The 24,374-nt window shown below is 35.8% G+C and overlaps 4 protein-coding genes across 11 annotated transcripts; 3 read left to right on the top strand and 1 right to left on the bottom strand.

Moving 5' to 3' along the window:
- Positions 1-851: 851 nt before the first annotated feature.
- On the top strand, positions 852-4,511 carry LOC133704411 (thylakoid lumenal 15 kDa protein 1, chloroplastic-like). Of its 4 annotated transcripts, none has more exons than XR_009844062.1 (8): positions 852-1,239; positions 1,456-1,551; positions 1,678-1,750; positions 2,163-2,224; positions 2,597-2,678; positions 2,986-3,046; positions 3,130-3,263; positions 4,212-4,511. XR_009844062.1 is itself a non-coding variant. In XM_062129226.1 (8 exons), the coding sequence occupies exons 1-8, from the start codon at positions 934-936 to the stop codon at positions 3,179-3,181; spliced, it is 663 nt and encodes a 220-aa protein (XP_061985210.1). In that variant the 5' UTR covers positions 854-933; the 3' UTR covers positions 3,182-3,385. The 4 variants fall into 4 exon arrangements, 2 of the variants coding, with proteins under 2 accessions (XP_061985209.1, XP_061985210.1); XR_009844061.1 differs by lacking the exon at positions 4,212-4,511 and adding an exon at positions 3,476-3,803; XM_062129226.1 differs by lacking the exon at positions 4,212-4,511 and having other exon boundaries at positions 854-1,059; positions 1,129-1,239; positions 3,130-3,385.
- LOC133704409 (uncharacterized) lies at positions 4,026-7,469 on the bottom strand. Of its 5 annotated transcripts, none has more exons than XM_062129222.1 (5): positions 7,178-7,469; positions 6,016-7,039; positions 4,891-5,412; positions 4,654-4,760; positions 4,026-4,476 (listed from the first exon to the last, which is right to left on the bottom strand). In XM_062129222.1, the coding sequence occupies exons 2-5, from the start codon at positions 6,844-6,846 to the stop codon at positions 4,443-4,445; spliced, it is 1,494 nt and encodes a 497-aa protein (XP_061985206.1). In that variant the 5' UTR covers positions 6,847-7,039; positions 7,178-7,469; the 3' UTR covers positions 4,026-4,442. The 5 variants fall into 5 exon arrangements, with proteins under 5 accessions (XP_061985206.1, XP_061985204.1, XP_061985205.1 ...); XM_062129220.1 differs by having other exon boundaries at positions 4,867-5,412; positions 7,178-7,460; XM_062129221.1 differs by lacking the exon at positions 7,178-7,469 and having other exon boundaries at positions 4,867-5,412; positions 6,016-7,156.
- Positions 7,470-16,045: 8,576 nt separating this feature from the next.
- On the top strand, positions 16,046-17,434 carry LOC133704257 (uncharacterized). Its single transcript, XM_062129036.1, has one exon. It carries the CDS (start codon positions 16,280-16,282, stop codon positions 17,198-17,200), a length of 921 nt encoding a protein of 306 aa, XP_061985020.1. The 5' UTR covers positions 16,046-16,279; the 3' UTR covers positions 17,201-17,434.
- Positions 17,435-20,311: 2,877 nt separating this feature from the next.
- LOC133704429 (tropinone reductase homolog At5g06060-like) lies at positions 20,312-23,442 on the top strand. The gene is made up of 5 exons (XM_062129245.1): positions 20,312-20,557; positions 20,680-20,887; positions 21,600-21,816; positions 21,916-22,022; positions 23,078-23,442. The coding sequence occupies exons 1-5, from the start codon at positions 20,472-20,474 to the stop codon at positions 23,258-23,260; spliced, it is 801 nt and encodes a 266-aa protein (XP_061985229.1). The 5' UTR covers positions 20,312-20,471; the 3' UTR covers positions 23,261-23,442.
- The last annotated feature ends 932 nt before the right edge of the window (positions 23,443-24,374 follow it).

The raw sequence follows: 24,374 nt of genomic DNA, 5'->3' as shown, positions 1-24,374 counted from the left end.
TTGATTGTCGGCTGGGCCCATTTGACCCAAAGTTGTTCTGCTCTCGTCTCGCCTGTCTGTGACTACCTTATTAGACTAATCAGAGCCGTTTTCCTGCTTCACAACTTGAGTAATGATGGACGTCCAAAATTGGGATGGAATTTGGTACTTCCTTGAGTAATGATATCTGTTCTCACCGAAAAAGAAAAAAAAATCAGACTGGTTCGATCCCTTTCCAAGTAAATAGTAAGTCGGTAGCTACCATTTTTGCACACATAAGACGTCCATATTTTTCCCTTGGCTCTCTAATTCACAATTATGTAAACATAGTACAGTGTCTTTGAAGAAGCTGTTTGTTTTAATGTTTTAATTTAGATTATTTTAGTATTTTTAGACTATCAAAAATAAATTTTAAAAAATAAAAAATATTTTTTTAATCTTTTCTAAATGAAAAACACCACGGTACAAAATGTGCTCTATGCTGAAAATATTAAAATAAGAGGCACAAATGGAGGCTTATATTCCTTCGAGTGGTTAGAGAGGGTGCATGGCCTTTGTGAACCCAAAGGCATACTTTAAAAATGATTTTCAACGATCGTGATCAAACTAAGCCCAGTGGGCCTCGCCCATAACAGATAAACCAGCCCACTGCAAATCCTTTACAAATCTCGGCTTGTTCTATTGCTATGGGCCAAAACAGGAGGGTCGTTTCAATAACTAAACGCCCACTCACCTTGCCTAGAGATTTGTGAAAAGAAAAGGAAAGAACCACGTGGCTAAAGATTAGTGCTGAAGTATACAGAATGATTTTGCAAAAGTTATCACACCAGAAGATATCCTTACATCCAATCCCATTATTCTCGTTATCCATATCCATCAATCAGAACAGAACAAAATAGAACATGGACTTGCCTTCTTAGCAGACAACTGAAACTACGAGATCAAAAAAAGGAAATGGCTCTTCTTAACGTCTCTTTATGTACAAAAATCCCACCAAAACCCCATCTCTCAATAACCAAACCTTCCCTCTCAATCCCACACTTGCCTTCTCTATCCTTCTCTCACTGTGATAAGCCACAGGTACATTACACTCTTCTTCTTCATCCTCCTTTTCTTTTACGGTTTCACACTTTCTCGTTGTTTCTTCAGCATCAGGCATTGATACCAAACAAGCAGCTGGTGGAAGATTTTGCAAAGACGGGATTCCTTGCTATCCTCTCTGTTTCTCTCTTTTTTACTGATCCTGCACTTGCATTCAAGGTAACGAAGTGGAGAGATTCATGGCTTCTTTATTTGTCTAACTCTGTTTGCTTTTTAGTGTTTCTTTAGTTGATGAGAAATTTGTTGTAAATAAAAGAACTTTAACTTATTTGCTGATATTTTTCGTTAATTAAATGGGACCCAGAAAAGAAATAGAACTGATTGCTGCTATTTTTTTAAAATTATTGATTTGACAATTTGTGGAGCTATGTTAAGGGAGGAGGACCGTATGGTTCTGAAGTTACGAGGGGTCAGGATCTTACTGGCAAGGATTTTAGTGGCAGGACCTTGATTAAGCAAGATTTTAAGACGGTATATGATTTAGTTAGATTTTTTTTCCTTCTCTTTTTATTTTTATGTTCAAAATTCAATGAGTTTGTTATTGGTTAATTTCTTCCTAATGGAATGGTCGAGTTTTTAATTTTTTGTCTGTTTCAGTCCATACTAAGACAAGCCAATTTCAAAGGTGCAAAATTGCTGGGAGCTAGTTTTTTCGATGCTGATTTAACAGGTTTTTCTTAACCTTCTATACTGGTTCTATATTAGGATTCCATGACTGGGGATTGAAAACTTACTGATAGACATTGCATGTTACAAACCATGATGTAAACATAGGCTGGAAGGAAGTTTTGCATCTACATGCCTTCTTAGAATGTTTTAACATAAATGGACGGTCTGCGGGTGTTATCAGTATGAAATGTATGCTTATTCTGTTTTAGGTGGACGAAGAGATCTTTTCTTATACGTTCAAATAGATAACTCTGGCCTTCAAGATATGTTAAATATTTTGTTGCTACTGCTATTCAGAACTCGTCAAATTTAGCTAATGCATATTGCAGCTGGTTTGGAAGATAAGATTTTCTTCTTATGCTTTCTGGATAATGGTTTCTTGTTGCTTTTTTCTGTTTTGGTGTGTCATACAGGGGCTGATCTTTCAGATGCTGACCTTAGAAGTGCAGATTTCTCATTGGCAAATGTGACAAAGGTGGTCATTTTATACAGCTGCTGAAAGCTATTAACTTAGATGTCTAATAACAATACTAGAAGTATTTCAGCATATACGGATAGAGAATGTGCTGAAACAGTAACAGGAAAAAAGTGGTATCATGCCGTTATATATCCAACTACGTGCTATCTTAGGAATATAATGCCTTTTCTGCAACTTTCTTTGGGTGCCTTACTATGTCAACGTGTTTTCAGATGCGCATTCAATTTACTAGACAGCACCAGCCTGCAGGCATTGCAGTAGCTGATGCAGCCTAGAATAATTTGTTGAAGCTTAAAGAATTTAGCTTAATTCTATAATTTCATGCATGCTTTGGTGATGTCTTAATGCTGATTCCACCTCTTTCTACAGGCAAATTTGAGCAATGCTAACTTGGAAGGTGCACTTGCTACTGGCAACACATCTTTTAGAGGATCAAATATAACAGGAGCTGGTAGGTGTAGCACCACTGGTTTTAATATCAAGAACTTCTATCTGTTGAAGAGGTCATGATATAAAAGTCGAGTCTTCTCTTTAGCAGCAAATCAAAATCTATTTGTGCCTTATGTCATCTCTTTAGGAGCCAAACACTTGCTAGGAACCAAAAAATCATGCTTGGGTGATAAACGCTAGCTGTAAAGTTTGTTTTTCTATGACCATCCTAAGATGCCCAATTAGAGATTAAATGTGCACCAGGGGAGAGACTGTGAGTGTGATAACTGGTATGTTTCTATTGTTTGATTGACTTTATGTGTGATCAGATTTCACAGATGTGCCCTTAAGAGAGGACCAACGTGAATACTTGTGTAAATTTGCAGATGGGTAAGACCTATGTATTGCTTGAAAAATGAAGTTGTCTAACAATTTTGAATAGATCCGCATTAAATACATCCATTTCTCATCAGGGTGAATCCAACTACTGGAAATGCAACACGTGATACATTGCTTTGCAACTAGTTTCTTTTCATACTGAAGAAATGAAACACAGGGGAGCGGCTTCACTGCATCTGTAACAGCTGCAATTTTCGTTTGAGCTCAGGTTTGCAATAACTTTGTTGCATGTAAAATATATAGCCTTGCTTTTATTCTCATCTATATAAGAGGTATACATGTATCTGTATAATGAATTAAACATCTATCACAGATCGGATTCTTTTGTCACCTCTTTGGAGTCTTTGCCAGTAATTGAGGATTCTATAAATCAAGTATGTTTGTGACATCATTTATTGTTTGCCATGAAATTGTTTACAGAAAACACCCACTTAACAATTGTTCGCAATGAAACCTCTTGTTATGGAAAGAAACCAAGATTTCTAAGCTTCAGTTGCTATTGACAGTCTCCCATTGTTACTCAGCCTATACCCTTTTCAGTGATTTTGTTTTCTGAAGCATTCGTCTTCGCCCCTGTCTCAATAGTACGGCATCATTAACTTCAACTAGTTTTCTTTGCTCTCTGTAATTACCGAAAAACTCAGATGCTATTTGCTAGTTCTTGGTTTGTAGAGGTCTTCTGCTGCTACCATCTTAATTAGTTAAGATATCTAATTTGTGTTATATATGATGGGTATACATTGTGAAACTGCCTAGTTTATTTCTGTACAGAGGAGTGTCAGATTGCCCTAATCAAACAAATGTCAATTGTAATGATTCCAACATTGTTGCTGGGATTATCTATGCCAAGACCAGGATTGTGTAATTACGCTAGACAAGGTTCATGGTGTTCCAATGATAAATGGAACGTGAAAATGGCGCTACCAAATTTGAGAAAATTGCACAGTATGGCACCGGAGGACTCGGGCAGTAACCATCTCGAGTTATGTTTCAATCCGATTATTGCATAAGTCACCGAGTGGCATTTATATTCAACTTTACATCATTGAAAAGTTGCTAAATGCTTTCCTTTCACCTTTTATCTCCCTTTGGTGGTTCTTGGCATATTCAGCTGCATTCAAATGAATTCCAATTAGTCCTTCTCTGCCTCGTGTAGAGTGGAAGCTCCACCCACATGAAGCAGCTTGTATCGTTCAACGTCAGAGAAGTCTTCAATTGATTATGTTGATGACTTTTAGGAATGGAGCTGGTGCAGAATCTTATATTTTATCCTTAGGTTGTGTGGAAATCTTGCACTTATTTCTTGGATGGTGCTATATCACCATACTTTCTGCAGTCTAGTTGCTTTCGCTTTCTTGGGCATTCTCTTTTTCAAACCTCTTCACCTCTAATAATTCCATTGTGGCAAGTGTAGGTATGGACTGTAGAATTGAAAATAAGAACTATTCTTTTGTTATCATAGCCAAAAAAATAAAAACGGCTGGTTTGTATATCTTATTAGAAATTTAGAAAATGTCAAAACCGCAGCTTGTTCTCCTATCATCTCATTCCCTATAAGGGAATATTTACATGACTGGAATGTTAAAGAGCCGACCTACCTGGAAGTAACAGTTTCCCAGTCCCTGCATTTCCTAATCCTAATCTGCATACTGCTCTTCTTTATGCTCCCTTTATTCATTAACTCGCAGCAGTATCTTCTTGGTGCCTGCTCATAAGACCACATCAAAGTTATTAGCCACATATGTAACCTGATAGAGATAAACACCGTGGGCATAGTAAACATGTAGATATATAAGCATGTGAAGACCAACCTTTTTCCAATAATCGGGCCCCACCTTCAAGGAAGATACAAGAATTCTCTGCACTGACATTGCTTGGGCATAGCTTGCTGTATCACAAGTCTTCCCTGGCTTATGCGCTATCCTCGTGTAACTAGTCAAGGATCCATTAATGCCCACTTCCTTAGCCTGCTCAAGCATAAAAACAATGGGCTGTTTACAATGGTCAGCCTCCGTGGGTCGGGTATTGAATGTGAATGGTCCATCGCTCCAACTCCGCCACGTCTTGAACGTCCGTACTGGCGTTTGCAAGTCCTTGGCAGGCAACAATAAGGTGTACAGCTGAACTGTGTAGCCCCATGCGATGGATACTGACCATTTCCGCTTGTAGTCGTGACAGAATGTTTGTTGAAAAATTCGGGGCGGGTCAGCCTGGTATGCCCGGTTTATTGTTTTGAGGGAGTCTATTCGGCTGTGATTGGGAAACAACGGCTCCAAATTGTCAAGGTGGTGGAGCGATACAAGAGGGGCTAGAGGATGTGCTGCTAGGAGACCATACACACTTCCTCTAATATCAAACTGTAGAAATCATAACACAGTGTCATGAATATGTTGTTTCGAAAAATTTGAATCGCCACTTCCAAACAATCCAGAAAGGAAAATGAAGCTACTGCTCTATTCAAAATTCTTTCATGTAATTTAAGTCGGAATGCATGATAATCACTTCCATGTTTAATCGAAAAGGTTGCCAGACAATCATCAGCCATACATTCCCTGTGAAGGTAGAACTGTCCAAATTCTAACTGAAAAGAATAGACCTAGTAAAACGAACAAGTGTAAAGATTTCGATGTCTAAGTGTTTACAGCATGACACTTCCATGTGACATGCGAAATCTTTGAAAAAAATCTTTTGGCCATGCTCTAATGACGACCTGTTAATCCTTTATTACTGTGTTTCATATTCTAAATCATACGTGGCAACTAGAGAGAATAATACGGCTAGGTGAACTCTTTGGCATTACAGTGTAATCTTACTTTTATTTTTTTTAGTTTTAAATTATTTTAAATTATTTTTTAATCTATTGATATTAAAAATTAATTTTAAAAATAAAAAATATATATTATTTCAAAAACAATATCCATAAAAAAAAAAACCCCTTAAAAACTAGTGCAGAAACGTACCTGGTGAAATCCAGGTTCTCTTGTTAGCGGCACGCCAATCTCACTTATACAAGCCCAGATCCTCTGATCAGAACCGTAGAAATAATAATACCTATCAAGACAACCGTCCAACATGCTGACCAATCTCTCAGCCAATGGATAACTAAGAGCAAATCCACCCCCACCAAAAGCCATATCATATGAATGCCTCACATCCTGTTCCACACTCTCAGAGTTACCTCCAATGTACCACATTTGATTATGATCGTACCTCGACAACACTGAAACTAGGTTGTCAGTGTAATACACCGTGTCATCATCTCCCATCACAAACCACCTCACACGAGGCAACCGTAATTTGACGCTATCACTAATGACCCTAGCAATCCTGACCGCTGATCTTGAACTAGAAAATTTAAACCGAGTCCACTCTCGAGATGACACCATGACAGCTGGCACGTTCTTATTGGTCCAGGTACTGTTGGTTTCTTGGTCAAGCCAAACAAACCCTCGCGTAACATTTGGGACCCACCATATAGAGCTATAACGGCTACGATCGTGCCACGTTGCGGTTGATCCACCGATGCAAAAAAGGATGTGGAAGATGTTTGTGTGCTGGCTGGATCTGAGTTGGGTTTCGGTTCGGGTCGGGTGGGGAAAGGGGGGCCAGAATTGGGTTTGGTTGCTGGAGAAAAAAGTGGTGTAGAGGACGAGAGATATTGAGGAAATGAGACAAAAGAGGAGACACATTCTCGTGAGATATGAAATTACCTCGCAGGTTTTTTCAGGGAGAGCGAACAGTCCAAGTTTTTTGGCCGGGTCATGATTCGGTTGTAAACGCGTCTGACTCATTTCTAGGGAGCTCAAGAAGAATACTAATTGATGAAAATACCCGTAATTGCCGGACAACTTCTCTTCCACACCCCTGATCAAGAACTACCAGAAGTTGCTGACAGAGAAATTCTAGTTTTATGAGTCCCACTTCCGGGCCAGGAAAGGCATGCACTGTTGTCCAGAAAGCAGAGCTCAGGCTTCTCTGCTGATCCTGTTGATAACAAAAGGTAAAAAAGAAAGGAAAAAGGAAAGGAATGAAGAGACCTTTGAAAAATTCTAATTCCTGAAACTACCCATGAACTCGGGAGACCTATGCAATTGAGATCAAAATACGAGAACCAAGGCTTACTTGAGACACAGTAACGAATATCTCTGTGGCTGATACAGTAATCTATATATATTTTAATCTTCTGCTTCAAGTACTTCCTCTTTTAAGGTTAGAGTGGAGGATGGTATATATAATAAAGTGATGGTTTAGAGATGGAGGAGAGAGGGCAGTGTGGGTACGTGAGGGTGTTGTCGTGAAGGAAGGAGAGGGAGAGGGAGAGGGGGAGGGAGGGAGGGAGTGTGGAATTGTCAGCTACCAAAAAAGCCAGATTCTACAGGTGGATGTTTGGCATGTGGACAGTGAATTTCATTCATAGGAAAAGTGAAAATGTTGCCTTTAGCTTTCATTTTAAATGAATTGTGATTTTTGAAAGGAAATAATGTGCTTTTTTGGATGGATTCATGGCATGTACATATTTAAAAGGTTATTTAAAATTGTGATGGTATTTTTTATTTTAAAATATATATTTTTATTTTTAAAAAAAATATTTTTTATTCCAGTGTTAAGGAACTATCTTACCACTTAGTTATTAAGACCCTGATACCATGTTAAAAAATCATCCCAAAATAAAAAAATTAAGTTATTACGTAAGGTTTTATTATATAATTTATATTATTTTTTAATAACCAGTACATCAAAATAATTTAAAAACATTAAAAATAATAATTTTATTTAAAAAATATTTAAATTTTACCCAATCCTCTTTATAATGCAATAATAATCTTGGGCTAAATGTCGAGATACTTTAGAAATTTGATATGGAAGGATTTTATTTTTATTTTTTCTCATCTTGGGAGATCTAATTTGTTGTTTTAGCTAGAAAAATCAAGGGGAAAAAAAAAACAAAAGCAAAGGGAGATGCTAGTTATGCATCTTGTTAGATGACTTTATGTTGTTGCTATATATATTTTAAGAATTTTTCCCTTGCGAATGTTTGAGTTAAAATAAATATACGCTGACAAATTAGAAATGGCATTATAATGATAGATTGATCAACGTGATAAAGTCAAGTATATATGTCCATCATGGTAATAAATGACAGATTTAATGAGTTGTTTGGTGATAATGGATGATCCGAAGTTGATATTAATGTTAGTTTGAATTTGGATTTTTTAATTTAAAATATATTAAAATAATTATTTTATTTTTTTTAGCATCAATTTATTAAAATTATTAAAAAATATAAAAAAATATTATCTTAATATTTTATCAAGTAAACAGTAGTTTGAAAAGCATGTAATAATCATGGTAATAATGTCATGTTTTTGAGTTATTTGGTGATAGCAGATGATCCGAAGTTGATATTAATATCAGTTTGTAGTCGGATTTTTTAATTTAAAATATATTAAAATAACTATTTTATATTTTTTTAGTATTAATATATTAAAATTATTGAAAAATATATAAAAAACATTGTTTTAATGTTTTTTTCAAGCAAAAACTAATTTGAAAAACATGTTCAGCTACAAAAAAAAAATATCATTAACATAGTTATTAAATTTTGTTCGGCTTGATGTTGTTTATAGATTAATCTGAAAAGTTTATAATTTAAATTTGATTTGTGAAACCTCAATCAAGTTAATCAGATTAACTCGGTTAAACACGGTCCACCCTCGAATTAGTTTTAAAAATCTAAAAAAAAAATACTTCATTTTATTAGAAATATTTAACTTGGTAATTCATAAATTAATTCAATAACTCAATAAATCAAACTTTTTTTTCAACTCACAGAATTTGACATCTAGTTTCACCATTCTCAGATGTAAATCTCTATAAACATTTCGACGGTGTGAAGATATTATTTGGGGCAGCAATAGCATATGAAATATCTATTCATGTAAACATTCTATTCAAGATTGAAGGATTTGTTTCTCTTTTTTCTGGTAATATTCCTTTTCATTTAAATATTCGATAAAAAAAAAAGATCATGAGATTGTACAGTGAGTTTCTGTCTCTCCTTTCGGGTTTCAATTTGAGACTTCAATATAAAAAAAATCTCGAGTAACCTCTTTGATTTTGAGATATTTTCCGATTCTTATTCCAAGTTTAACAGATTGGAAAACATGGCTTTCAAGTTCACGATAACCAGAAAGCCTTCCCATTCAAAAATGCAACTTTATTTTATTTTATTTTTACTAGGGAAAAGGGCTAAAGGCCCTGGAAACCAAAACTACTGCCGCACACGAGTGGAACAACTCTCCCGGTGCTATCCTGAGACAATAAAGGCCCAAATCGACGGGGGGAGCTCTTGAAAGTCCAAACCAAGAAACCAGGCTATCGCTATTATTCCGGTAACTCTACCACTGGCTGAGAAATCGGCTGGGAGCTATTATAGACGCAGCAATAAATAGCAGCGGTGGTTTCGTTTTTCCAGCAATTATAGACTCTTGACTCGAGTAACAGCGAGGGGGAGTTTCTCCTTTCACTTTACATGGAAGTTTTTCCACAATTCTGTTCTTGTTATTTTTTATGAACAAATCAGGGCACATAGCTGTGCCCTATTGTCCTTTCGTTCTCCTCGTACAAGACAATTGAATCCGGACGGGTCTCCAGTATCTCCATCCTGTTGGGAGGTGGCCCACTCTGCCTTGCCGCCTAGGTAGGTGTCCTTTTGTATCGCACCGACGGCCACGAACACACTTCAATCTTCATTTGTTTTTATATTTTAAAAATATTTTTAAAAAAATTTAATATTTTTTTATTTTAAATTAATTATTTTAATGTTTTTATATTATTTTGATACGATAATATTTAAATTAATTTTAAAAAATAAAAAATATATACTATTTTAATATATTTTTAAATAAAAATACTTTAAAAAAACAATCATTAAAATACCTACAAACATCTCTTAAGGTTTGATTAACCAACTTTTTTAGGGTTAGGCACTCACTAATCAATAGAGATGATAAAATTTTTTGAAAAACTGAGAAAACTGAAAAAAAAACTGAAAAAACTGAATCGTAAAAAAAACCGATTAAACCAATTAAAATTTTGATAGTTTGGTTTGGTTTCAGTTTTATAAGTAAAAAACTAAAAAAAATTATCAACATCGTTTGCAATGATGTCGGTTTGAACCAGTTTCAGTTTTTTTTAAAAAAAATTCAGTTTTATTATAATTTTTTTTAATAAAAACCAAACTGAACCAAAAATTATCACCCCTACTCATCAATAATAACATCAAAAGATAATTAGTCTAACCAAGGCAATTTAGCCATTGTCAACATCGTTTGTTGAAATCAGGAGGTTTAATTTCCATGGAATTTCCAGTGACTCTTGAGGATCTTTACCATAATATTCTTGATAAATACTCTTCCACGATGAAATTCAATTATAAATGTGTAGATCAAACCTCAATTATTTAAAATGATAGACTGAACGATTAATCAACTGTTCAAGAATGAATTAGATTGTTGCAGGCCTTGCTGGACCATCATCCAAAATGCACATGCACGGACACTGTTAGCAACTGGAGATGAAGATCGCAAGGTCTAGCCTGGCACAAGGGAATCCCGAAAGACACGGGGCCCATAAGCCCATGTGGCTGGAACACCTGAAAAATTGCAACGTAATATTAAGCACAAGATTTCAAGCAAAGCCTATCCATCTCACAAGCCCACAAGCTTGTCACTGCAGATGAATGGACTGGACCTAAATTGGTTCTTTTTTCTTTTTCTTTTTCCTTTTCCTCTCCTCGAGACCAGTCGAGGTTCGTACAAAAAGTCGTTCCTTTCCTCCTCTTTTATAATCTTGATTGGTAGACGTTATTTTTTAAAATTAATTTTGAAATTTGAAGAGAATACGAAGAAAAGAAAAGAATGGTTGCAGTTCTGCTTCAACACAAAAAAAAAATCTCAAGTTCTGGGCATGCAGCGAGAGGCCAAAGGCCGAAACAAGCGAGGCTTAAAACATCGCAAAGATAGCCTAGCTTGGTGCAAAAATAACGAGTTTCCTATCATCATTAGGCTACATATCCCTTGATTTGCTAAGAAATCAGCACAGTAACCAGTAGTCCTTCTATACTGGCGGGATGAGCATTGACAGCCCAATCATGAGAAAGCACTTTAAGGCTCAGTAGTCAGCACCTGAGGAGTCCTAACACAAGGCAAAATATATGGCCACAGTCAAAACTCAGTAGATCGGCTAGATTTGTTGATAAAGTTATGCGTAAAATCATGTTCATAGATGGAAGGATGAGAGGAGAGATGATAACAGTAGAATGAGAAAAAACACTCATTAGAAGGGATATATTTAATAGGAGATTGCAAGAATAGGCCGAGCTAGCCACCGGCGTACATATCCATTTATGCATGCAGCAAGCCTTCTGAAAGGAATGGAAATAAAAATTTAGACACGAATGCATTAGGCATACATAGAGAACATCTTCCCACTAATTTCTCCATATCAATATCGACATAAGATAAAGGTTTTGAATTTAAGTTGTATTTATGTGTGCAAATTAATTTACTTCTCGATTAATCTCTAGCCCGAAAAGACTTCTTTAATTTGAGAACTTTGCTGAAAGAAAAGCCCACCAAACTAATGAGTTAATCACAATCACTTGCTTTTTTCATCGAGTGTCATGTCACACACTACATACCATTCACGACTCTGCTAAACCTCTCGATCAGTCGGCAAATTTTTTTTATATTTTTGTGGTTTCAGCTTCATTATCATTTCAAAATTATATTTATCTAAAAAAAAGTCTATTTTAAGCCATCTCTATTTGTTGTTTTGCAATCAAGTCATGATTTTGAAGACAAATTATGAACGTATTTTATTACAATGACTTCTTCCACAAGTTGAGAATCAAGACATTTTAGGTAGCAAGCACATATCTACTATATACAAAGACAATCTTACGAGTATTTTAGTGAAGCAGTGTAAGTCTTATATTGTAGTCAATGATTGCACATTTATATCGCACGTCAATGCATGTCCATTCACCCATTGATTAAGCTATCGGAATTTTGCTGTCTTGACATGGACAAAAAATAAAAAAAGACAAATGTTTTGAGGTGGGGTATGACTATATATTATAGCAGGGAATTCTCCCTCACGCAAGTTGTCTCACCAAGGCAATGTTTCAGGAGATAATTAGTCTTCAGAGTTCCCGAATTCCTTTCATAATTTATAATGAAATAACATATCGACAATTTAAAAATTTAGTAGCTTGATTAGGTCCTCCATGTTTAATAATACGTGTACCCTAACCAGAATATAAATAGCTAGCTAGAGGCTACATAATTTGATGCCAATCCGTGACAAATCCGAGCATCCAGTCGCATTAAGTTCGATTGGAAAAATCGAAGTAAAAAAAGAAAAAAGAAAATGCTCCTGCTGGTATATGTATATATATATAAAAAAGGCTTAAGTAAAACCCTATATATTGCATGCATGCTTACTTGTCTCGATCAGCACCGTTGTCATAATAAACCTTCGATTTCGTTTAAGGCAACTCACTCAATTTACTCGGGATGAAATTATAATGCCAAAAAAACCCCACTTGATATTTTTCTAATCGACCCCTGTGGATATTAGCAAAATGCTCCACTCAATACGTTACTTTGGTGGCTTGTCAGCTCTCAAATGTCCTATTTATAACCCCATTTAAATTAATCCAGATTCGTTTGATTTTTTATTTTTATTATTATTATCACTGCTAGTTTAGTCCTAATGGAGAGAGAGCTTTCTTTGACTCGATAACTAGACGGGACTAATTCGAAGAAAAAAACAGTAGGATGATCTAATTACATTCACTACAGGTACAAGAGGAAAGATGGTCATTAAATCAAAGATCGAGACCTTCATAATCATTTAGTCTGTTATATTAGCTTTGGCAAATCCTAGCACCGCCCTTGAATATGAGATATATAAATTGTATCGAAGTCCTTTTTGACATGTATTTAACCTATTAGTTTAAGTTATTAGATAAAATTTCAAGATATAATTTATATTATTTTTTAATATATTATTTTAAATGAAAGTATTTTGAGTTTAAAACATGTACAAATTCACATTAATTTATTTTTATTTTTTATTAAATAAATAAAGATAATGAAATTTGAATTCATGATTACCTGGTCATCAAAGTTTTAATATTATATTAAAAAATTATATTATTTTATTTTAAAAACTTAAACTATTAAATAATCTTAATATATAATTTATTTTATTTTTTAATAAGGAATGCGGATGCAGAGGGGGAGCAATTTCTGTGCTGACTGAACTTATGAACTGTCACATATATAATACTATTAATAAACCAATCAAAGCTCCCCCTATGTCTGGGCAGCTGTGTAGACTTGTAGCTCACCATTTGATTGCCACTTTTCAAGCAGATTATATAGTTGCTTGATTGCATCAGACTTCTACCAGTGTTTGTTTATTAATCGCGCTATTTGATTTCCACTTTCCAGGCAAATTAGGTAGCAGAGGATTGAAGATTTGATATGATCGGTTTGTTTTCTCTACTTCTTCGATCCCCACTGACCAATTCTCAGAGACTTAATTGCTCCACTAATCCAGTTGGACGGATGAAAACAAAGAAATTTAGAATCCGAACCCAGATATTCATTTATAGTTTTTTTCTTTATCTCATTCACGATCTGTATATTGGTCTTAACAAAAAAAGAAAGGCCAAACGGATAGCCTACGTATTTCAGAGCTGTTCATTTTATTTCTGATCAGTTCTTCTGTTGAAAATGTTCACCAATATATTTGTTTTCGATATAGTGAGTTGCAAGGCTTGGAGAATAGTAACCATTAAATGATGGGTTTTTGTTATTTGATGATGGATTTGAAATGCTCGAGGCTGTTAGTTCACATATAATGTTTGATTGCATCACACATACAAGCAAACAAGCAAATAAAATTATTTTAAAACGTTACAATTAATAAAGAGCAAGCCAGAAATTCATTGCTTCAATTCTCATCGATCCTTTCTTCTCTCGATCCTTCTGCGACTTGATGACACCCACAATGTATATATCAGATGGTCGACATGCATGCTGGCACCAGAGTCTCCCCAGGTTCTTAATAAAGAGACCGAATTTAAGTGACTCCCAAAACAACAGTGAAAATCTAACTCTTGGTCCAATGAATGGTGAGCTTGATGTTATACGTGGATGTCTGCCAAGTAATTCACGAAAATGCTTGATGTTTATGCAGTTAACTCTTACTAAATAGAATTGCAAGACATGGTTAAATCTGTTTGGACCGATGCAAATCGTATTTTTAAAAAAGTTAATTTTTTTATACTAAAATTTAATATGATTTATATGTTTTTCATGTACTGATATCAAAAATAATTTTAAATAAATAAAAAAAACATTATTAACATATATTTTAACATAAAAAATTATTTTAAACACAATCATTATCACATTCCTATTTAATTCATGATATGTTTCTTGATTTAAGGCGCGCAGACCATATGAAAAAGACAAAAGCAGGTAGCTCCATGATAATTAAATGCCACATAATGATCTCTAATTTAGCCATTTCTTGGAACCACAGCTTATTAATCAACCATAGATCAGCTCTTTTGAAATGATTTGTCACGTATAATATTTAAGCACAAGCAGTCGATATGAATCTCTCCGCAAACTGGAGTGAAAACGCATAAAACATGGCATATCATGTTGCATTTCTAACTCGCTTGAAATATTCGTCTCCAACCTAGCTAAAATGAAGAAGCTAATTCATCACTGTTTGGGGATCCAGAGTTATTCTGCTACAATTTACCTCCATAAACATAACAAGAAAAACACAGATATCACTCCTTTTGGAATGAACTTCACAAGAGTATCTGATGAAGTAATTCCAAGGCATTGTTAACATACTAGCATTTTAACCAACAAGGCTCAAAACACAGCAATCCACATGCAGCGCCACTCCAACAATGCACTTGAGATCAAAATCTACTTCAGTAGAGAGCCTGCCACAATCTCAAGAAGGATATATATATATATGCAATCGCACCAACAAGGATATCTGCACGCCACATCCAATCAAATCAGAATGAGGATGAAGAACGTTAACCTACGGAATTCCTTGGCCTCATAATTATGTTAAGAAAATTTACTCATATATGAGTTCAGATTGTCTCACCAAGATGATTTCTTATTTGTATGCTTTCTAAGCTTAGCTTCTACTTTATGATTCTAACAATGAATATTTTCAATTAAAAAAAAAACTTTTTTAATAGTGAATTTTATCAATTTAAGAAAACAAAAAAGAGCAGAATGTGATCTTCCATTAACAAAACCGTACAGCATAAAAAATATATAAAATTTAAACTTAATGCTAGTTGAGGATCGGAGGAGTACTGGGTTGCAAATGTCAAAATCATTAACAGTAATCCGCTTTAAGGCGTTGGACAATTCCATCTCAAATTCACGAGAAGCTCTCTGGTAATTTCATAAATAATGTGGAACAGATCAGAGCGCACGCGAAGAAGCACAGCAATACGTTGAGTGCACTGAAGAAATCCCTATTCCCTACCTTTTCTTGTCGTACGAACCCTCATCCAAACGATCCAATTGTCTGGATATTGTGGTTCGTTGGACCACGTCTTAATTCGCAACCCATTCTCCTCCTCCGTAATTTTTTTTTTTTGAGATTCTCTATAAGAAAAAAAAACTCCCAAATACTGAAAAAAACACAGATAGAGCTAGGTAGTATATATTATTGTAGCCAATATTATAATTTAATGTCTCCTCTCTATTATTAATGACCGGTAGTTATTCTACGCGTGTGGAAAAAATATGTTGAACAGGTACTTAAATTTCATATTTCAAAAAATTGCCAAAATAATACCCACTAACAGTGACTGTATTATATATACTAGCCAAAAAACAACAGTGTAACTTCAATGGAAGAGCCAAATGAGAGGAGCAACCCACTGTCATAACCTAGAAAGAAGACTTTTCACCTTGTAAGCTTTTAATAGATTCTCAAGTAGCTTTCATGTATTCAATAGTAATTGAGTACAGAATTGCAGTTCTAGTTGTGTTTTTTCCATTATAACCTTTTGCCTTGTATTAAAGCTTCCATTCAGAACCAAGCCACCTCTTATTTTCCTTTCAGCCTGATCCATTCAATATTTTTAGTGAAATCACCATGGAGCAAGCTCAATACTGGTTGTGGATGAAGAGGAAACAACTTCTGATGTCACAGCTTGAAGCAGCAACGGACTCCAATTCCAAATGTTCGTTAGAAGAGAAAGCTTTTGCAGAAGATGCATCTGGGCATCTTGGTGGTTGCATATGGCCTCCAAGATCTTATTCTTGCAGTTTTTGTAAAAGAGAATTCAGGTCAGCTCAAGCCCTAGGTGGTCACATGAATGTTCATAGGAGGGATAGGGCTAGGCTTAAGCAATCTCTTACCCTTAGTTCTCATAAAGATGTTTTTCGACATCAGAATCATATCCAAAGGTCACTTAAATCACCGGGACTTCATTTCCCAACTGAGGTTTGCAACTTAGATAATTATGATCTTGACCCTAAACTTTCTGTCTCTGGAACTATTAATATCGCATCAACTCTTTCCTCTTCTAGGTTTTCAGCTTTGTCCACTCATGAAAATTTAAGTGATCATGCCTTTGTTTCTCCCTTTTCTTCTTACTTCGAACAAGAACAGCATAAAGGGTATCCTCATTTCCATAATAATTTATCAGGGTCGGATCATTCTTTGGCAGTTAGACTTCTGAATGATTCAGAATCAAAACCTGAAGCAGAAAAGAATCAAGGTAAATTAGATTCTACATGCTCGAGACATGACAATTTCGTTGCAACTGATTTATTTATGGGTTTGAGTTCTGCTCCTAATAGCCAGAGTTTATCATCTCCTGATTCTTGTGGTAACGAGGCAATCAGTTGCAAAGGGCCTAAAACCAATGTTTCAGTGCTCTCGCTGTTGGTTAAGCCACGTTCAAATCATGGATATACTCAATCAGAGGCAATCGGACCGAATTCTAGCTCCATGGAGGACATAGATCTTGAGCTCCGGCTCGGTGAGCCGCCAAAGGGTGAAGTAGTGTAGTAGTAGAGTGCAATTGTACTGGTTGAAGGGCACATAAACATGTTAACATGAGAAGAAATTAAGAAAACAGTGTTTCTTAATTTGGCACTTCCTCTTTTTCCCCTTCTCTCTAGCTGGTTTTGCTAGCTATTATCTAATCATTTATAAGCAAACAACTCTTGTGCTAATATCAAATTTGAAACAACTCTTGTAGTGCTGAATTTGAAAAGAATGAAAAGCCTTTCTTTTACATCTCATATCTAATATGTTTATATTTCGTTTTCTATCAGTTCCAATACATGGGTTTTTGCCTATCAGTAAAAACGAAAGAAAGAATTGAGATAATCTCTCTTAATTGCCTTGCACTTCCATTTAATTCCAATTCTCCGTGACATTATTTGTTTTAGGGTTTCTTTCTGCCTTATGGATCGAACCCACCCACCTTGTAAACGTGTATACTGGCCATTAATTTGGAATTCATTTTCTCAGCGTGGTCCTGTCTGAAAAGTTTAACCAAGATTGTAAGGAAACCAGGGTGAATCTTCTTTTGCACACTAAATACAATTAGACGTTAACTGCAATTTCAGAGCAGAGAATAAAGAGAGATAGAGAAATGACCTTAACTGTGGGTTTTAAAAGGAGAAAAGGAACTGACAGTGAGTCACTTCAGCTACATACCTGTGGATTAACATTAGGGGACATGATTTCCCTTTTTACCTTTATAATTTCTACCTTCACCAAAAAACCAGCTATTACACCAGCACCTTTTGCCCCGTCCCTATATTCAATCCACACACTTCCTGTCTTCCTATTCTTTCCTCTCGAAAATCTCAACAAAAAAAAAAAGTCCAAAAACTTGAACCAGTTCCCTTAGAGTCAAATTAAATTGAATAGAATATAGGGTATTGCCCGTCTAGTCAAACAGACAAGGAAAAAAAACGAGAAATCAAAAGGAATTGCTACTACTACTACTAAATGTCTATGTCACATCACGGAGACACTATTTATACGTTCCTTTTTTGTTTTGTATGTACCTGTTACTGTTGTATTTATTCACAATCAACGACCAAACCCTATAGAAGCCTAAAATTGTCTAAGAAGTTATCATTCTTTAAATAAAACCCTATGCTAGACCTGTCTGCGGGTTGATTATAGGATAGGAATTCAGTAAAGCAATGGCAGTACAGCAAAAGTTTGGGTTGGGTTTCTATGAAGTAGCAGCTGGTTAAGAGGATTGGTTGAGAGTTTTGTCTGGCGTGGAGCTGAAAGAAGTTGCCTAGCCATAAATCAGGCTTCAGATCAGAGGTGCACATGGGCGTATGATGTATGTTTCTCTGTTGCTTTCAGAGATTCACTATAGGAATGTATAGAAAGGAATGGGATCTCTCTCTCTCTCTCTCTCTCATCTTAGCTAACTTTGTGTAGGATTCTTGGAAGAATTATATAGTGTTCAACAACCCTATGCATGGCTTGCTCCTTTGGTAATCCTGTGTTGTTAATTTAGTGTACTTTTATGTCCCTTGATAGCATTTCCTATTGGATAGCAGTTACTAGCCTGCTGGTTTGGAGGGTGCGATAATGATAGATATTTTGAAATAATTTATTTTAATATTAATATATTAAAACAATCTGAAAATATTAAAATAAATTAAAATAAAAAAATAAATTTAAAAATATTTCTAAAACACAAAAATAAACAAACTCTTCGAATTACTTGACAAAATTGAACCTCTACTCCATTATAAATTAAAATTAATTTGTAGAGTTTTATTTTCTATATTTGGTACTGCAATTTTATTGCTCTATGTATGTATTTGTAAAATAAAAATATTTTTTTTCTTATTTTGCATACAAACAAACATCATGGAACGGAGGAAGTGCCCAGGTCTTCGAATGGTCGGGTATCTTCAAGAAGGAAAATTTTATTAGACACTGTAAATCTCATTTTATGCAATTTACGGAACTTTGAACAGGGAGTACGTGGCAGTCTCCCAACAGAGGAGTTATCTAGAGAGCAACCCAGCCAGCCGGGAGACCTGTGGCTAGTGGCTCCAGGATACACGTGCATGTCAATGCAAAGGGCTGTCATTCTGTTAATGACTCCATGGCCCATTTGCTGATGTGGAGATCTAAGAGGCTTATGCATCAGATTTGATTGGACGGGACATGGCTGGCCCAAATTTATTTAATTGTATATTGTGTTTGATTTCAGCCTGGCTCGTCCAGCCCTGCCATGGTGATGACTGCGGTCTAGCCTCTCAGTTCATGCACCTAGCAGAGCCCGATCCATATTTTTATGGGGATCACGTGTCAGAATTTCATCGAATAACTGTTGGGCGGATGAGTTTGACTTGGTACTCGCAGCCGCTAAAGCGACCCTTGCCTGATTCATCGAACCATATCCTTTTCTTTTTTCTTTTCTTTTTCTATTTTAAAAAAAACTTGAAAGGGTATTTTCTAATTAATTTACCTGTTAATTAAGATTAGTTTTTTTTCCTCGGAGGATCTTACAAGCACACCTCTTTAATAAAATCTTTCGGATATTGACATTGAGATTTGAATCCAAAATGTCAGAAAAATAAAGCATAATTTCTTAACCAATAGGCCAACTCCTTTGAATTATTCATGCAAATGCTCACTGTGACATATGGAGTTGGTGTTATTCTTTTTAATTTTTAAAAATTATTTTTTGTATTTGTTTTAAATTAAAAATTTTAGTATTTTAAAATCGATTTTATATACTAATATTAAAAATAAAAAAATATATATTATTTTTATATAATATATTTCTAAATTAAAAAAATAGAAAGAAAAAAAAAACAACTACAATAATCGAAACGGGCTCTAAGTAGTACCTTGTACGTAAACGGGATGGGAAAGGGCCGGAAATGTTGCCGTGGCGCGGTGGTGAGGATTGAAGGTACTTTAGCTTGGTTTTGCACAGGTTAGGGTCGAGCTAGGGCCTAGGGTCCAAGTAAGAAGGACCGTTTTGAAATAAAGGCAAGGGGCACTTTGGACTTTGGAGATTGTAGGAAGGACAGTATAGACATCTGAAGAGCACTGGCGTGCCAACGACAGCATCTCACCACAGAATTATTATTATTAATTTATTGTTGTTTTATTAAATAGAGAGCAAACGACAGCAATTAAGATTGCCAAGCCCCGTGCTTCTCCTCTTCCATTTGTCGTCCAAAACCAAAAAAAATCATCACCTCTCGATTGACGCTGTACCATCGAAGGTTTCCTAATCCATAAAGACACTGTCAAACAGAGAGAGGGAAAATCAATTGCAATGGCAGAGAGCAGCAGATTCAAAGACTCGAGATGGTCTCTCCATGGAATGACTGCTCTTGTCACTGGTGGCACTCGTGGAATCGGGTCTCTCTCAATCTATCTATCTCTAATGACAAAGTTTCAAATTCTCATTTATTTCTCACTTCATGGATTTCGAAGTCTTCTTTTTTAATATTTGAACGTGTGTTATCTGTGTTTTTTACTAGGAATGCAACAGTGGAGGAACTTGCAGGGTTTGGAGCGAGGGTGCATACGTGTTCAAGAAACGAGGAAGAGCTCAATAAGTGCTTGAAAGAATGGGAGGCTAAAGGTTTTGTGGTTACTGGTTCAGTTTGTGATGCATCTTCTCGTGTCCAGAGAGAGAAGCTTATCGAGGAAGTTGGTTCTGTTTTTCATGGCAAACTCAACATTCTGGTAGGTAACCCTGTTAAAACCAGGTCTGTGAAATTGGTTTGCAATTTCTGTTGAAATTGGATGTTGTCAGTGAATTGTTTGAGACATCATTTAGGCTTATGGTTTGACAACGATTAGATTCATTAGCTGTTTTGTTTTAAAGGGGTAGGTAAAAGCGGCACCTTGCCTTTAGGCATCCATCGCCTCCTTGCCTCTTTGGCGATATTTATATTTCACCCGTTATGAATTTTAAGGTGGCTAGTAAATGGGAAGCATATGAATTTAGATCGTTAATTTTATGAATAAATTCCATTGTTTAAATCACATGGGATTGATTTTGTGTTATATGTCTGCCCAATTCTCGTGCTATTGTGTGGGGCTAGCGGTCAGGTCAAGGCTTTACTGTTCAACTGTATTTTGGATTCTTGAAAGGCATAGTTTCTGCTTCCAAGAGAAATAAACCACAACGGTCCCGAATCCTATTCCAAATGTTTATTGTACTTTTAATAAATGAATGCTGCGTCAGGACCCATGATATTGTGATGATGTTCTAATTCTTCCGCCTGTTCATGTTGTCACTTCCTTGGCTTTCCAATGCCATGTTTTGAACCCCATTTTTGTAGAAGCCAGTAGATAATTATCCGCTCTTATCATGTGTAAGAATGATTGCAAAGTTTGTTATTACATTCTTCTTTTTTTCAGAGATTTAATATGCACGATGTATTATGTTTAGGTAAACAATGTTGGTACAAATATCAGGAAGCCAACCACTGGTTATTCTGCTGAGGAATTTTCAAACCTCTTAGCAACCAACTTTGAATCTGCATACCATTTGTCTCAAATTGCACATCCTCTTCTAAAAGCATCTGGAGCTGGAAGCGTTGTGTTCATTTCCTCTGTTGCAGGTCTTTTGCATATAGGTAGCGGATCAATTTATGGAGCAAGTAAAGGTGAGTGGCTGTTGAAATCTAGTGTTCACACTGAGTATGAGTGAGAACTTGGTGGTTGTGGAGTTAAAAAGTGTTTTCTTCCATTTTTCTTTTTCTCAGGTGCAATAAATCAACTTACAAAAAATCTGGCTTGTGAGTGGGCAAAAGACAATATCAGGACCAACTGTGTTGCACCCTGGTATATCAGAACCTCGCTTGTGGAACATGTACGATTTTCTAACCTGCCTACAGCACTATTTACTTATCTTCAACCTTTAAGATAATGAACTTGAAAGGCTTATCAACAAAATCTCTCTGGGAACATTTTTATGCACGTGGATGGAACGTTCCTAGTTATTCTATGTTATTATCCTTTTGAAGTATTACCATCTAAGACTACTGGCATGTTTTATGCTGCAAGTAGTGGAAGTCACCGGATCCAAATGCATATATTTAATTCGGTCCTGGATTGGTCTAAAGCTAATAAATGGAGATTGGTAAGCAGGAAGCAGGCATCTGATTCCAGTGCCAAGTTAAATTGCAGTCAATATCTAGCAACAGCATATATATTTGTAGGAATTATAAACCCAGCCCATTAACCTTTCAACATCACATGGGTGACTGCTTTAGAAATCTTGAGAAATCTTTTTCGTCGTTTTGGTGATCTTTGGAAACACGTAATTGCCGAAAACCACTTATTACTCTTAAGAATCCCAATAATTTCCCTAGCGGTTTCCTCAAGTCAGGATGATGCCTCTTGAACTGAATGTCCTCGCGTTAACCCTTGTTAATAGATCTCTACTCGAGTATCATGGATCAAGACAGGTTTTTTAAGGGCCCATGTACCTCAATCACTAAATAAATATTCAAGTATATGATGTTAATCTCAAGATTATTGTCTGGATGGTTCAGATCTATTATGATCGAGCATCTTAGTTACCTAGAGTTCCATCAGTCTGTCTGGCAACATCTACCAAGCAGTAATCGAGAACTAAATTATGTGGTCTTTAGACCTGATCTTGCGCACATTTTGATCCATAGATCCCCACTGCGAGGGCTGCGTCAGAAATTCAGTTTTTCTAGCTTTATTATCCACTCAACATTGTTTTTGTGACAACATTTCATGAGTTACTCATAAGTCACTTCTACGAAACAAGCCATAAAGCTATCTTCAGTTTTGCTTGGTCTTGTGAGGGGAGTGTTTGCTCACACACACACACGATCCGAATGGATTGTTTTACGAAGACTCGTCTAACTATCATATGGTTCCTTCTTTTTCCAGTTGCTCGATGACAGGGTGTTTCTAGACAAGATAATCTCTCGAACCCCTCTCCAGCGCGTTGGAGATCCAAAGGAAGTCTCATCCCTGGTGGGATTCCTTTGCCTACCTGCTGCTGCTTACATCACCGGACAAGTTATTTCTGTTGATGGGGGATTTACTGTGAATGGATTTAACCCGGTATAGACAAGATTAAGAGAGAAACAACCATTTTCCTCGAACAGCGATGCATGTGTAGCATTCTATTGCTCAGCACATTTGTCATTTCCTTGTGTTTCTGTTTAATCAGGGCCTTTTGTATGGAGTAGTGTTATGTTGTCAGCACTCGGCCTTCTCTGATAAATGGTGGTGATTAATTTTGCTCAAAATTTGCCTCTAGGTTTTTCAGCATTGCGATTAAGATATGCTGTCTTCTTGTGTACTCGAGCTCTAGATACATCAATTAGATAATTAACAATGTTACTGCCACGAAAGCTAGCAAAATATCTTTCTAAACTGACACCAATACCTTTATGGTCAGATACAGTGGAAAAAACCTCAATTTCTTCTTAGTTAACTTCAAGAAGTTCCGAGCCATGTATAATTTAATTGATCTCACCGTGTAACACACCTATGTAAATTGCAAGGCCAACCTAAAGCTTGAAATGCCCTATAGTGTTCAAGCACGCATTACACGTACGTGTCTTGAAATAGCACAATCCTCTTGCTTTTACGTACTTTTGTGCTCGAGGGCATTGGGTGCTTTCCTATGTTAATATTGGTTCTGTAAAGAAATTAAGACAGTACCTTCGGGAGCAAGATATAAATTGTTTTTTAAAATATTTTTTTATTTTATAATATATTAAAATAATAATATATATATTTTTTATTTTTAATATTAAATTATCTTAAAAGTTCAACAAAAATGACAAAAAAAAATCGTAAAACAGTTGGGCGGTAATCCCAATCATAGCTAAAGCAAGCCAGAGGTCCGTGCCGGTTTCTGTTTATTAAAAAGTTAGTGGTTAGTCATGCATGCTTTCTCAATCACCTGCCAACCGGTTTGTGTTACGTCACCCCTCGCAGAGTGTTGAGGATCATGCTTGACAGCTTTTATGTTGTGCGTGGCAATTTTTTGATGGCGAGTGATTGTACTACCCTGGACCACAGTTTTCATGGTGGTTTTCGGCACTGTCTGTTTTTCTGTGAAAAGTTTGAGATTTTTTTTTTCAATTTTTTTTAAAAATTATTTTAATATACAAGTTAAAAATAAATTTTTAAAATAAAAATAAAAAAACAATTATAATTTTCATCAGCTACT

Source organism: Populus nigra, chromosome 10 (genome assembly GCF_951802175.1).
Source record: "Populus nigra chromosome 10, ddPopNigr1.1, whole genome shotgun sequence".
NCBI classification, from domain to species: Eukaryota; Viridiplantae; Streptophyta; class Magnoliopsida; order Malpighiales; family Salicaceae; genus Populus; species Populus nigra.
The sequence above is the reverse complement of the archived record's forward strand: the minus strand, read 5'-3'. Positions and strand labels throughout refer to the sequence as shown.

Bases quoted from the DNA above. Each gene is read 5' to 3' on its own strand.
- LOC133704411 (XM_062129225.1), top strand. From the start codon at position 934: ATGGCTCTTCTTAACGTCTCTTTATGTACAAAAATCCCACCAAAACCC. The intron at 1,552-1,677 runs GTATATGATTTA...TGTCTGTTTCAG, and splicing joins TTAAGCAAGATTTTAAGACG to TCCATACTAAGACAAGCCAA. The intron at 2,679-2,985 runs GTAGGTGTAGCA...ATGTGTGATCAG, and splicing joins ATCAAATATAACAGGAGCTG to ATTTCACAGATGTGCCCTTA.
- LOC133704409 (XM_062129220.1), bottom strand. From the start codon at position 6,846: ATGAGTCAGACGCGTTTACAACCGAATCATGACCCGGCCAAAAAACTT. The intron at 5,413-6,015 runs GTACGTTTCTGC...TGATTTCTACAG, and splicing joins GAGAACCTGGATTTCACCAG to TTTGATATTAGAGGAAGTGT. The intron at 4,761-4,866 runs GTTGGTCTTCAC...TCTTATGAGCAG, and splicing joins GGCCCGATTATTGGAAAAAG to GCACCAAGAAGATACTGCTG.
- LOC133704257 (XM_062129036.1), top strand. From the start codon at position 16,280: ATGGAGCAAGCTCAATACTGGTTGTGGATGAAGAGGAAACAACTTCTG.
- LOC133704429 (XM_062129245.1), top strand. From the start codon at position 20,472: ATGGCAGAGAGCAGCAGATTCAAAGACTCGAGATGGTCTCTCCATGGA. The intron at 21,817-21,915 runs GTGAGTGGCTGT...TCTTTTTCTCAG, and splicing joins AATTTATGGAGCAAGTAAAG to GTGCAATAAATCAACTTACA. The intron at 22,023-23,077 runs GTACGATTTTCT...TTCTTTTTCCAG, and splicing joins GAACCTCGCTTGTGGAACAT to TTGCTCGATGACAGGGTGTT.